This window comes from Microcaecilia unicolor, chromosome 2, assembly GCF_901765095.1.
Source record: "Microcaecilia unicolor chromosome 2, aMicUni1.1, whole genome shotgun sequence".
Lineage (NCBI taxonomy): Eukaryota > Metazoa > Chordata > Amphibia > Gymnophiona > Siphonopidae > Microcaecilia > Microcaecilia unicolor.
Genome location: NC_044032.1, coordinates 27,071,300 through 27,085,999, shown reverse-complemented (window position 1 = coordinate 27,085,999; position 14,700 = coordinate 27,071,300). Strand labels below are relative to the sequence as shown.

The 14,700-nt window shown below is 44.0% G+C and overlaps 1 protein-coding gene across 1 annotated transcript in view; it reads right to left on the bottom strand.

Moving 5' to 3' along the window:
• KIF24 (kinesin family member 24) overlaps positions 1-14,700 on the bottom strand; it is a 151,484-nt gene that overhangs the window by 97,682 nt on the left and 39,102 nt on the right. The window contains exon 4 of the mRNA XM_030192858.1: positions 8,558-8,773. Within this exon, the coding sequence (XP_030048718.1) occupies positions 8,558-8,773 (216 nt within the window). The remainder of the gene's footprint in view (positions 1-8,557; positions 8,774-14,700) is intronic.

Here is a 14,700-nt window from a genome sequence, read left to right as displayed (position 1 = left end):
ATCTATGCAGGTATTACTGTACTAATTTAAAAGATTGCAGACTCTACATAATGCAGCAGTTCACTTTCTATGTCATGCAAGCTACTCTGCTATTTAAAAAACATTTGCTTCCGGCTTATCACATCCAATTAAAAGATTTTAATTCTTATATATCGAGCTCTTCAAAATGATTACCCCTCATATGTTTTCTTGTCCAGTACCTTGTATTTACCGACTAGATCTCTCTGCACTTTCAACAATCACCGGTTAGTCTTCCACCCTCCACCTCAAGCGCGGCTGAAATTAACCATTTTTCTGTTTGGCTCCTGCTTTGTGGAATATTTTACCTTAACCTATGTACTGAATTAAATTACAAAAAGTTTACAGCCTCCTAAAAAAACATACCTTCTCAGAGGGTCTGACTTGGAGCTCGGCTGGCTATAATAGAAGACTGGTTATTGCTCTCTCTCAACTATAATTTGTTGTATAGACGAATCTTAATGTCACTGTACTTTTTCCTATTATTAATGGAGTTCTTTTCATCTAGTATACATGTTCAGGTCCGCAAGTCTCTCCTCAAGACGTATGAGGAGAGACTTGCGGACCTGAACATGTATACTCTGGAGGAAAGGAGAAACAGGGGTGATACGATACAGACGTTCAAATATTTGAAAGGTATTAATCTGCAAACGAACCTTTTCCGGAGATGCGAAGGCAGTAGAACGAGAGGACATGAAATCAGATTGAAGGGGGGCAGACTCAAGAAAAATGTCAGTAAGTATTTTTTCACGGAGAGAGTGGTGGATGCTTGGAATGCCCTCCCGCGGGAGGTGGTGGAGAGGAAAACAGTAACGGAATTCAAACATGCGTGGGATAAACATAAAGAAATCCTGTTCAGAAGGAATGGATCTTAAGGAGCTTAGCCGAGATTGGGTGGCAGAGCCGGTGGCGGGAGGCGGGGATGGTGCTGGGCAGACTTGTACGGTCTGTGCCAGAGCCGGTGGTGGGAGGCGGGACTGGTGGTTGGGAGGCGGGGATAGTGCTGGGCAGACTTATACGGTCTGTGCCAGAACCGGTGGTGGGAGGTGGGGATAGTGCTGAGCAGACTTATATGGTCTGTGCCCTGAAAAGGACAGCTACAAATCAAGGTAAGGTATACACAAAAAGTAGCACACGTGAGTTTATCTTGTTGGGCAGACTGGATGGACCGTGCAGGTCTTTTTCTGCCGTCATCTACTATGTTACTATGTTACTATATTTTGAACTGCTTAAACCTGTTTGGCAGAAGAAGGCGGTATTGCTAGTAATAAAGAATAAATGACAAACAATAATTTCAAGTGTGTAACAGGGATTTGGAGGAGATGGAGAATACCAATACATGCCTAAAGACTTGTAGAATTTCTAAAATCTCCTTTGGTTCTCCCTAGTGACGTGTTCTGATGATATTATAAAGATATTGCAAACACCCAAGAGTGCTGTATGTTTCCACTTGTGGTCTTGATCTCTCCACAGAAGCAGAAGTAAAGAAGAGGTCGGTAAGTCCGACTTTCTATGGTAAATTAATGGAAACTTTTAAGATAGAGAATAGTAAAGTTTTTGGAATCTAATGGATTACAGGACCAGAGGCAACATGGTTTTAATAGAAGCTGGTCTTTTCAGACAAATCTGATTAATTTCTTTGACTGTGTTATGATTTTGCTAGACAGGCAGGGGAATGCAGGGGCGTAGCTACGGGTGGGCCTGGATGGGCCCAGGCCCACCCAGTTTTGTCTCAGGCCCATCCTCACCTTCTCCCTCCCCCGCCGTAGCGCTGCCTCCTCTCCTGCACTTCACAGTCTCTGTCTCCCACCCTCGCGGCAGCGCTTTTAATTTGCTATCAGCGCTGCCTGCCTGACAGCTGACAGACGCGGCGCAACGCCCTCCTGCTCCGGGGCCTTCCCTCTGCCGCTTTGATTCAACTTCCTGTTTATGCAGGGCGGATTGCACGCAGCAGAGGGAAGGTCCCGGAGCAGGACGTCGTCGCGCCATGTCTGTCAGCTGTCAGGCAGGCAGCGCCGATAGAGCGCTGCCGTGGGGGTGGGAGACGGAGACCATGAAGTTAAGGAGAGGAGGCAGCGCCACGGTGGGAGGTGAGTGGAGGCAGCGCCGATAACTTTAAATGTGCTGGACAGGCAGGCGCGTGTGCATGTGTGTGTGTGGAGGGGGGGGGGGGGGGGCTTGTAGTGCCCACCCATCCAACCCGCTGGCCCACCCAAAAATTGTCTTCTGGCTACGCCACTGGGGGAATGGTTTGGGACTTGCTTCTGATTGGCCTGTCAGGGGTTGAGCTGATGTCTGAAGCAGCAGACGTCAAAAGTCTGATCTATCTATTTAAGCTTACCTCTCCCTACAGGCCATGCTTTAGTGTTTGATTTCTGAAGCCTGTTGCCCTTTCTCTCAGTCTGTGCTGTTGCATACTGTGTGTTTGTTGGACTTTTGCTTCTCTCCTCGTAGCTTCTGTGTTTGCTGGGTGTTCCCAGCATGAGCTTGATTGTTTCACTCCCCTGCACCTGAGTCTGTTCCCTGCTTGCTAGTGTAGTGTGGTCTGTGGTAAGCTTGTCCCTTGTATCGTTCCGGTTCGTTTGTTTAGTTTGCCTTTCCTCAGTGTAACAACCCTTTATGTGCTGAATTTAGTATTTGCTTTCTGTAGTCCTGCCTCTGTCGGCAGACTCCCTGTCCTTGTATTTGCTCCTGTTCGTTTAAGTTTTCCTTTGTTTGCCTTACTTTTGTCTGTCGTGTTTGCTCTGCTTCCTGCTGTTTCAGAAGCAGCCTTCCTTTAGCCTGTTTTTTCCCCTTGGTTTGCTGAGTCTGTCTCCAGATTTTGGTGAGCTTTGTTCCTTGCCTGATCTGCATATGTTAAGGCACCTTTCTCTGTTTGCTTCCCTTTAAACTTGTGCGTTGTGTAGCACAGCCTTGTGTATTCCTATATGCAGCTTCCCTTTACCCTTGTGTGCTGTGGGGCCAGCCTTGTGCATTCTTGTGTGTGGATTCCCTTTACCCTTGTGCGCTATGTGGCACAGCCTTGTGTATTCCTATAGGTGGCTTCTCCTTACCTTTGAATGCTATATGGTACAGCCTAGAGTATTCCTTTGAGTGGCATCCTTTAGCCTTCTTGACTGCCGTGTGGCACAGCCTTGTGTATTCCTATAGTAGCTTCTGTCGCCCTTTCCCTGGTGTCTCTAGCTTGTGCTGTGTGCTTTCCTTGTGCTCCAGTCCCTCAGGAGATCCCTCATTATTCTTTCTCCCTTCCCAGTGTATGACTCGGTTCCTGTTCGGCTGTGAGGCCCGCACGCTTGGACTCTGAACGAGTGGGTTCCTGGTCAGCAGTGAGGCCCGCCTGAGTAGTCTATTTCCCTTTTTCTGGTGGTGCTAGTTGCTTGTCATGTGTGTGCGGGGCTTGGTGGCTGGGGTTGTGTGTAGCACCCGTTTGGTCCACCCCAGGCCTTGGCCAAGATCCTTCCTAGGCCTCAGCCTGGGCTCAAGGGCTCACAAACAGATTAACAGACTGGGTACCAGAGAGAATTGGATCGAGGGAGAGTGCTAGATGTGGTATATTTAGATTTTAGCAAAGCCTTTGATATAGTGAACTTTGAGCCTGGTGACCTGGGTTCAATTCCCACTGCAGCTCCTTGAAGTCACTTAACCCTCCATTCCCCCAGGTACAAAAACTTAAGATTGTGAGCCCTCTGGGGACAGAGAAAGTACCTGCATATGATTAGTAGTAGTATACTTTATTATGTATATAGTAGTATAGTTTATTATGTATATAGATACATAATAAACCGAGTGCCTTCAGTATGGCCCTAAAGTGACTGACTGGGTTAGGAACTGATTGAGTAGAAGGCGACAGAGGGTAGTGGTAAACAGAATTCACTCTGAGAAAAGGATGTTATCAGTGGTGTGCCGCAGGGTTTGGTTCTTTTAACATGTTTGTAAACAATGTTAATGAAGGGCTGTCTAGTAAGGTTTGCCTCTTTGCTGATAACAAAATCTGCAACAGAGTAGACACCCCTGATGAGGAAGGACCTACTAAAGCTTGAAGAATGGTCTGGAATTTGGCAGCTAAGATTTAATGCTAAAAAATGCAGAGCCATACATTTGGGCTGAGAAAACCTGAGGGAACAGTGAGGGGATGAAGAACTTTTGTACATAAAAGAGGAGCAAGACTTGGGTGACATTTGTATGTAATGATCTTAAAATGGCCAAACATGTAGAAAAGGTGACAGTAAAAGTTAGAAGGATGTTTGGGTGCATAGGGAGAGGAATGGCCTGTAGAGAATAGGAGGTCATGATGCCCCTGTATAACACTCTGCTAAATAGTAGTAGTAGTAGTAGTAGACCTCATTTAGAATATTGTATAAATTCTGAAGACTTTTACCTTCAAAAATATATAAACAGGATGGAATGGTCCAGAGGGCAGCTACTAAAATGGACAGTGGTCTTCATCAAAGCGTATGGGGACAGATTTAAAGATGTCAATATGTATACTCTGGAAGAAAGGTGGGAGAGGGGAGACATGAGAGAGATGTTTAAATACCTATGTGGTATAAATGCACAGGAAGCGAGTCTCTTTCAACTGAAAGGAACCTCTGGAATGAGGGAGCACAGAATGAAGGTGAAAGGGAATAGACAAAATAACCTATGGAAATACTTCTAGGAAAGGGTGGTGAATTCATAGAATAGCCTCCCGGTGGAGATGGTGGAGTTAAAAGTTGTATCTGAATTTCAACAAAGCTTGGAACAATCTAAGTGACTGAAAGGGAGAGAAGATGGCATGCTAGGAAGACTGGATAGGTCATATGGTCTTTATCTGCCTTCATTTTTCTATGTTTCTTACCAATTTCTTGGGACTAAGAGAATTATTCAACCCCAGTGAAATGCAATCCTTTTCAACATATGGCCTACCACTGACCAAGGAAGGAAGATTTACAGTAGATGTGTCTCGTGCCAGGGCTGCAGTATGACATCAATCACGGTTCTTTTTAATAGCTCAAGAACTTGGGCACTTTGGCATTCCTTTTGATTGCCATTGTCCAGAAGTAGAGAACACCATCAGTCCACTATCAGCTGAAACTCCCGGCTGAATAGTTCCCATTCTCCTGAATCCATGGAATGCCTACTGAGAAAATCCACCTCCTCATTCAACAACCTCGCGATTTGAGCTGCTGACATGCAGAGAATATTTTTCTCTGCCCAACTCATGAGGCAGGTCACCTCCACTGCCATCAGACGACTGCAGGTCCCGCCTTGCTTGTTGGCTTGATATAAGCCACCACTGTCGCAGAAAGCCCGGAATGGGGTCCCCACCAGACAGGGAGCAAAGTTGCATAAGGCATTCCACACTGTCCTGAGCTCCAAGTGATTTATCGACCACCGAGACTCCTGTTCCATCCAGGTGCCCTGTGCCAGACGGAACTTGTAATGAGCTCCCCGACATGACTTGCTGGTGTCACCACCTCTCATTGTGTTATGCGGACATTCAAATTCCTGGGCGACAACCACCACTGCATACCCCATCTGGCAACCAGAGTCCAAGGAAGATGAAGGTCATACTTCTGTAAAACCAGAGACCAGCAGCTGAAGAGAGATTCCTGTAATGGCCACATATGAGCCCTTGCCCATGGCACCACTTCCATTACCACTACCAGTGACCCCAGACCTTCCTTGACTGAGAGGAAGAATCTGTTGAACCAGCTTTGACCTCCTGTGCTCCGTGAGGAAGAGCTCCTCCAGTGCTGTGTTGAATAGAACACCCAGATACTCCAGCGTCTGCGATGGAGTTAGTCTACTCTTCTCGAAATTGATAACCCAACCCAATGACCGCAGATGAACAACGTTGTCCGTTGCTGCCACACTGTCTGAATAAGATGATGCATGAATGGAGCCAGTCAGTCATCTAGATAAGGGTGAACTGATTTCCTGGCATTGAAGGAAGGATGCCACCACCACCATAATCTTGGTAAATGTTCTTGGAGCTGGGACGAGACCGAAGGGCAAAGCCCTGAATTAGAACTGGCAATGCAAAACATAGAAACCACTGATGCAGTAGCCATATGGGTATATGCAAGTATGCCTCCTTCAGATCAAGGGCGGTGAGTAATTCTCCTTCTTCAACAAAGGCAATGACTACTACACATGAAAATAGGATACGTGGAGGCAGTGGTTTAGACCTCTGATATCTAAAACCAGACAAAAGGTGCTTTCCCTCTTTGGGACAATGAAGTAGACGGAGTATCTGCCTTGTCCTTGTTCAGCCTGGGGAACTTGAACAATGGCCTGCAGCACCAGAAAGGAATCTATGGTGGCCTGAACCTCGACTGCCTTGGTCCTTTTCAACACGGAGACTACAAGAAGAGAGGAGTGACCGGGCAGGATAACTTGTAACCTTCTATAAGACTATCCAGAACCCACTGGTCTGACATGATTTTGGCCCACTCCTCCTGAAGATGTTCTCCCGCCAGAGAAAGAGAGCAGTGGACCAGCCTCACATCATTGCGAAGTTCTGGAGGCACTGGGTGCTCTAGCTGAGTGAGAAGATGACTTCCTGTCTGCACAAAAGGAAGACTGGAGTTCCTGAAAGCAGGACTTCTGACCATATTACTGATGACCAGGCAGGAACTGTCTGCTATCTCGAAATCGATACCGAGAGCCCCCTGAAGACGGACAACCAGAGGCTTTTGGCTTATCCTCCAGCAACTGCTGTGGCTTACTTTCCCCCAGTTCTTTCACCAAGTTATTGACATCTTCTTCAAATAGCCACTTACCCCAAAAAAGCAGTTTAACTAGACATGACTTTGACGCTCCATTCGCTACCCAATGCCACAACAGCCAGCATACTGCAGGTCATAAATAGTATCCTTTACTAGCAGGTTCAGGGTGCAGTACAAATAGCACCAATTCAGCCCCAGCCGAGATCAATCAGGACACATTGATAGCAACGCTGTACCAGAGAATAGTATATAATTTGTCAGAAAAGATCTTATCCGAATAAGTCTAGAGGGGGTTTGGGGGTCACGGATATTTGCTTGTATAACGTGGCTGCTTTAATGCGTTGGATTTGAGTTACATGCAGGCCCAGCCCGTTATGCGCCTATGGAGCTCAGCAATATGATTGCAGAGTCTTGGAATTTTGTTACGCTCCTCCATATGACCTGAGGGGAGGGCAGGGATTGGACAAAGGGTTTCTTGTGTTCATTTCGTAGAGCCTGGAGCTGGCAGACTCTGTGGTGGTTGTCCAAGTGTATCTCTCTGTTTCTAGCAATTACTGTAGAGAGGTGTGGTAGCCGTGTTAGTCCACTCTTAAGGTTATCAATAGAAATCAAACAAAATAAAACACGGAAAAGAAAATAAGATGATACCTTTTTTATTGGACATAACTTAATACATTTCTTGATTAGCTTTCGAATGTTGCCCTTCTTCGTCAGATCGGAAATAAGCAAATGTGGTAGCAGATAGTATATATAAGTGAAACATTCAAGCATTACTTTGACAGTCTGACAGGGTGGGAGGGTGGGGGTGGGTAGGAGGTATGCATGGGGATATCAAAGCATTTCATTGATATTCTAACAGGATGGGTGTGGGTAGGTAAGAGGAGGGTGATAAACAGAGAAATACAATTTCATGGTTTATAATGGGCTAGAAAACCCAGATCCTTGTTAAGTCCTGTCTGTTGGGTGTCAAAATATTCAATCATTCTGACTTTAAAGGTCTTACATCCCTGTATTGTTTTAAAGTTACTTTTCAGGACACTGCACCAGTGATTTCATAGTAAGAATCCTGAAAAGTAAGTTTGCAAATATTGAATGGATTGTTTTCACTAAATCGCTAGCGCTCCACTGGTTTGGAAATCATTTCCTTTGTGGGATGCGTTAATCACTGGAATTCTCTACCTGAGAAAAGCAGCCTTAGATAAGTGTTGTATATTTTTTCTTGGACTATTTCCATAAGTACGCAAGTATTGCCATACAGGGACAGACCAAAGGTCCATCAAGCTCAGCATCCTGTTTCCAACAGTGGCCAATACAGGTCACAAAAACCTGGCAAGATCCCAAAAAAATTCAATACATTTTATGCTGCTCATACCAGAAATAAGCAGTGGATTTTCCCCAAGTCCATTTTAATAATGGTCTATGGGCTTTTCCTTTAGGAAGCTGTCTAAACCTTTTTAAAACCCCGCTAAGATAACCGCCTTTACAACATTCTCTGGCAACGAATTCCAAAGTTTAATTATACGTTGAGTGAAGAAAAATTTTCTCCGATTTGTTTTAAATTAAATACGTTGTAGCTTCATTCCATGCTACCTAGTCCTAGAATTTTTGGAAAGAGTAAAACAAATAATTCATGTCTACCCGTTCCACTCCACTCATTATTTTATACCACCTTGCTTGTCCTCGGAGAAATGTCTGTGTTCTGTGCCTATAGTATAAAAATCTTAGCATACATCATAGAATCATCCATTGACATAAAAGGTCTTTCAGGGGTGAAAACTAAATTCATGAAATCATAGCTACTGCATTCAACAGATTTTGAACACAGATACCTTTTCCTTCCATTCAGTAGATCATAAAGCTGTCCGCAATAGATCTCATAAAAGCTGATGCAGACAACAAGGTCTTTCCTTGTCTGGGGTGACTCCAGTTGTTGAAAAATATCTTTAGCAGCCAGTGCATACAGTCCTGGCTTCTGCTGAGTCCCAATCATAGTATGTGTCTTTCCAGCGCCAGTCTGGCCATAAGCAAAGCAGGTGGCATTCCCTCTGAAATGATAATTAAAATTAATTTGAAATGCATTCAACAGGTATTTTATTTCTTCATAAAAGTAAAAGGCCAAACAAGCAAGCAGAAAGTAAAATTTTTTAACTGAAAGGTATTGTATGCAAAATGTTTTTTGACCTTAATTCGTACAACATTATGCTATTCAAAACATTTATTCAAATACACTTAAAACTATTCCATTTAAAATCTGCATGAAAAATTATATTCGTAGATTAACTTTATCTGTGAATGTATTCAGACTTTCTCTTGGTATTTCCCTTCTTATTACATCTCATCACTGTCACACGAGACCTCAGCCCCTCTGATCATGCCTCAACTGTTGATAAATGAGATCTATAAACAGGCATGTCCTTTATGGTACAGAAGGCAAAATCCTTGTTGTTCTGGTTGCCTGAATGGCATAAAAATATCTCTTATACCATATTTTCATGACAACAATTTATTAGAAATCAAAGCATGCAAAAAACATTAAGAAAATATAAGAATTTCAATTACTGATTTATTAGGACACTTCCGTATGCCATATGTAGAGTGACTAGCAATCCTAAGGCTAAGATGATTAAATACTGCATGAACAATTAGTGAATGATAAGATACTCAAAAGAGGGTTTAAAATGTTAAGAATCAAATAAAAGATTGTGGGATTATGTTTTATATTGGCTAATCATTCCCTTTTATCACTAACGGTATCTCAAGGAAGACAACACTAGCAAAGAAAAATGTTCTGATTCTAGAAGTCTGGAAAGGGTTATAAAGACCAATGAACTACAGTGAGAGCCATTATCTCCAAGTGGAGAAGACTTAGAACAGTGGTGAATTTTCCCGAGAGTGGCTGGTCTGTCAAAATTAATCTAAGGGTGCAATAACAACTCATCTGGGAAATCAAACTATCCCAGAAACATCCTAAGAACTGCAGGCCTCTCTAGTCTCAGCTAAGGTCAGTGTTCATGACTCCACCATAAGAAATACTGGGCAAAAGTAGGATTCATGGGAGACTAGTAAGGTGGAAACTGCTGCCATCCAACAGTAACAACAATGCTAATCTCACACTTGCAAACACACCTGGATGATCCTCAAATCTCTTGGGATAATGTTCTATGGAGAAACAAGTAGAACACATTGGACAACACAAGTCCCATTGTGTCTGGCTTAAAACAAATACAGCATTCCACAGTAAGAATACCATATCAACAGTCAAAAAATGGTCATGGTAGTGTGATGGTGTGGAGATGTTTTGGTACCTCTGGACCTGGAAAACTTGTCATTATTGTAGGAACCATGAATTATGTACTGTACCAGAAAATTCTTAAGGAGAATGTCCAGTCATCTATCTATGAGCTAAAACTGAAGCAAGACCATGGTCCAAAACATAAAAGCAAGTCCATATTTGAATAGTTGAGGAGAAACAAAATTAAAGTTTTGGGATGGCTTAGTCAAAATCCTGACTTGAATCCAGAAGAGATGCTGTGTGGTAGGACCTGAAACAAGCAGTTCATGCACGAAAACCGATGAATGCGTCTGAATTAAAGCAGTTCTGCAAAAAAGAATGGCTCGGATTCCTCAACAGCAATGTGAAACACTGATATAGGAAGCATTTGGTTGCAATTATTGCTGCTAAGGGTGGGCAAAATGGGTGTTGGATAACTGTCCCCTAAATAAATGAGGTAATAATTTGAAAACTTACGTTTTTACTTAAGTTCAATTTGTATAATATTATATTTTGTTTAAAGATCAGAATTTTGGGTGTGGAGAAATAAATTTCATGCCCTAATGACTTTTGAGCATAGATATGCTAAACGCACGCCCAAGAGGCTGAAGCAATTCCATGAAGTATGGGGAGTGTACGTGGACTCTCTTCCACACAAAGCGAGAAGTCTGCTGCTAAATGCGGGTTGAGAACCGTAGGGTTAGAGAGAGGATACTCCAGGGAGATCAATGATTTATGCAGGATGGGGGGGATGGGGTCCCCCTTTGTTTTAGGATCATTGTTTTCCTCTTCTCCCCCCCTCACGCTGGATATATTTATATATAAATACCTGCAAGGTTTTTTTTTTTTTTTTTGTGTGTATATGTGTCTTGGATTTGTATTTGTCTGTGGTCTGGTTTCAGATGAAGATTGTTCTTGAGAGATGGCGACTGGGTGGGATTGGGAGGGAGGGAGGGGGAATAATTGAGAATGCAGAGGATGCTAAGTTGAAATTTCATCGGACATATCACAAAACAGAGACGTATGGATGGGAGCTTTAAGCACGTATTCATATTGTTTTAATTGTCCCCTAGAACCCACAATATGCTCACTAATTGTTCAGCTTCTGGGTGATTGATAAGGTGGGGTGGGAGCTGGGAGATTAAAGATAGGACCGGGTTGAGTGCACGTGTTACCATATAGTTATGATTGTTGACATGTTTTGGTTGACTGAATTGTTCAATATACAGTGTTTCAAATGGAAAAAAAAAAAAGGGGGAGGATGGGGGGAGGGAGGAGACTGGAAAAGTTTGATGACTGTGAGTAATAAGATGTATAATGGGATAAGCATTTATGCTTAAAGTCATGTATATTCGAACCCTGCAATGTGTGTTTTCTTTGATCGGGTCATCAATAAAGGAAAAGGGGAAAAAAAGGTTGCAACAAATAGTTGGAAGGGTGGGGGGGGGGTTAATACACAAATTTGATGACCATTACTATGGATGTATACCAGTGATGTTTCTGTTACAACTGTTTTTTTTATGTGCTATAGTGAAGTTGTATCTTTTTGGATTTTGTCATCAATAAAAATTGTTGAAATTTAAGATCAGAAACCATTCAGCGCGACAAATGCAATAATAGGGGAAATTAGGAGGGGGGAAAGCATTTTCATATCACTGTATTTTATTAGCCAATCAATCTCTGAAGGCCTCTAGAACTGTCCAAACAGCTCTTAACTCTAAGATATCTATTTGATCAAATTTCTCGGACACAGACTAAAGGCTTGAAGCATGAAACCCATGTACATGAGCTCCCCAGGCCAGTCTGGACCAGTGTCATATTGCCAAGTGCAACATATTACCACATGACACTTCATCACAGGTCAGTTAGTGAAGTGTATTTTGTAAGCGAGTGACACTTAGTAAAGTGAACTGAACTGTAGAAGGAGTAACAACAGAAACAGAATACAAAAAAATAGTGAAATTGATTTTATAATCTATGCTAGAGAAAAAAGTTTTACTATTGATATTATCCATAGAGTATTCATGAATTAAATTACATAGAGGGGCATTTTTGAAAGAAATGTCTAAATCAGCATTTGGACGTTTTACAAAAATGTCCAAATTCCGAACAGGAAAGAAGGTCATTTTCGAAAAAGATGGACGTCCATCTTTTTTGTTCGAAAATGCTATGGACGGCCTGTGATTTGGACGTCTTTGTTTTTTGGCCATTTTCAAAAAAAAAAAATTCCAAGTGTAAAACGTCCAAGATCAAGCCATTGGGACGTAGGAGGAGTCAGCATTTTTAGTAGACTGGTCCCCCTGACATCCCAGGACAGCAATAGGGCACCTTAGGGGGCACTGCAGTGGACTTCATAAAATGCTCCCAGGCACACATCTGACCATTGCTCCCTTACTTTGTCTGCTGAGCCCCGCAAAACCCACCCAAAACCCACTACCCCCGACTGTACACTACTACCATAGCCCTTACGGGTGAAGGGGGTGCCTATATGTGGGTATAATGGGTTTCTGGTGAATTTTGAGGGTTCGCAGTTTCCTCCACAATTGTAACAGGTAGGCAGAGGTAGGAGGCTGGGTCCACCTGTCTGCAGTGCACTGCACCCACTACTAGACTCCTCCAGGGACCTGCATACTGCTGTAATGGACCTGAGTATGACATCTGAGGCTGGCTTAGAGGCTGGCAAGTAATGTTCTTCAATACACTTTTTGGGGGTGGGTGGGGGGTTAGTGACCACTGGGGGAGTAAGGGGAGGTCATCCCTGATTCCCTCCAGTGGTCATCTGGTCATTTGGGGCATCTTTTTGTGCCTCATTCGTAATAAAAACAGGTCTAGCTCAAAACATTGAAGTTTTAGTGCTGAACATTTTTGCTTTGTTCCATTATGGCTCAAAGACGTTCAAGTCTTAGGAACGCCCAAGTCCTGCCTTGAACACGCCCCTGATATGCCCCCTTGAGATTTGGACGTCCTTCTGACGGACTTCAGAGAAAAACGTCCAAAATGAGGTTTCAATTATATTGATTTGGACGTTTCTGTGAGATGAACGTCCAAATGCTGATTTATGTCACTTTTTGGACGCCCATCTCTTTCGAAAATGAGCCTGATAGTAACGTAGTAACATGAGAATTCACATTTTTATATTTCTATGAAATTTGACTGTCTCTTTGACTGCTTGAAATTCTGAAATATAAGGTAAACTGGGCCCGTCTCGACATCGAGGACACAAGTCCTTGGGAATGGTGTTGAGGAGTCCGCTCCCACCTCGACTCCGGCGAAGCTTCCTTTACCAGCATCGGAGTACCGACCTGGGTGGCAAGCGACACCGGTGCCCGCACCGCGGGCTGAGGGCCAGGTGGGGCCACAGTGGAAGGCATGGCAGGTGCAGGCACCCCCCATGCCAATGCACATCGATGCATCAAGCCCTCCAAGAGCTCAGAGAACAGGGCCTGGATACGTTCGTCGAGAGCCGCCATCAGTAAAGGCTGAGGGGCCGGTGTGGGGTCAAGTTTGCTGACTCGCCTGGGGTGCGGGAGCAGGATCTCAGCTGCTGGAAGACAGACGCATTGGCACCTCCTTGATAGAGGGGGAACGGTCCTCTCGGTGTCAACGCTTCTCAGGTGCTGCATCCCTCGGTGCCCTGGAGCTCCCGACACCATGCGTCGAAGGAGATCGGTGTCGGTGCTTCTTGACCTTTGCCTGATGCATGTCATCCAAGCTCCTCGGTGCTGACAAGGAGGACGTTGAATCCTCACATCTCCTCGGGGTCGGGTCAGACGATGGATGGTTTCGGGGGGCCTACACAGCAGGAGGCCTCGAGGCAGGTGGTGACCCACTCAATACCTCACTGCTCCCAGTGTCTGTAGGTCTTTCAGCAGCCATTCCTACCTCGACTCCTGATGTCGATGCTTGTCTCGATGACCACGCCCTCGACACTGATGTTGAAGAACCAGACCAAGCTCCAAAAAGTTTCTCACGTTGAGCTTCTCGGGAAATTTGGGTCCTTTCCTTCATACGAAGACAAAGGATACAATTTGCCAGGCTATGGTCGGGCCCGAGACACTGAATACACCAAGAGTGCTTATCAGTACCCGAGATGGTCCAGTTGCACCAAGTACAATGCTTGAAGCCACTGGGAGTTCGATGACATGGAAGGAAAAATGGGTTTGGCTAAATTAAAAGTAGCGATTGTGCCTGAAAAAGAGAAAAAGGCACAAAAAAAAAAAAAAAAAAGGAGAACTGTCCGAGCAGACCTGAAAGCGGCCTGAATCGAAAAAAGCAAGGAAACTTAAACGCGGGCCAGAAAAACTAAAAGAAATAAGAGAAAATCTATTTTTTTTAAACAAATGAGAAATAGAATAAAGAGGGAAATAAAGCAAAAAAACAAAAACAAAAACACTGTGGCACAAAAATAGGCTCTTAGCTGGGCATGTGAGGAGCAACAAGAAAAACACCAACTTCCCTCATGCGGAGAAAAAAAGAACAAGAGGTGCAGTCACGCTCAGGTGGGAAGGCGCTCTGCACATGCGCATTGTGGCGCCCCTCGTGCTCCAGAAGGCTCTCGCAAACCTTTTTGCTGGCTATCTTGCAGACCTGGGTGACGCAGATCGTCTACCCACTTGTGAGAATGTAAGCCTGCTTGTCCTTGGAAAATCCATAATAGAAATTTCTGAAGCTACATAAGACTGAAATTTCTTTAATACAGCA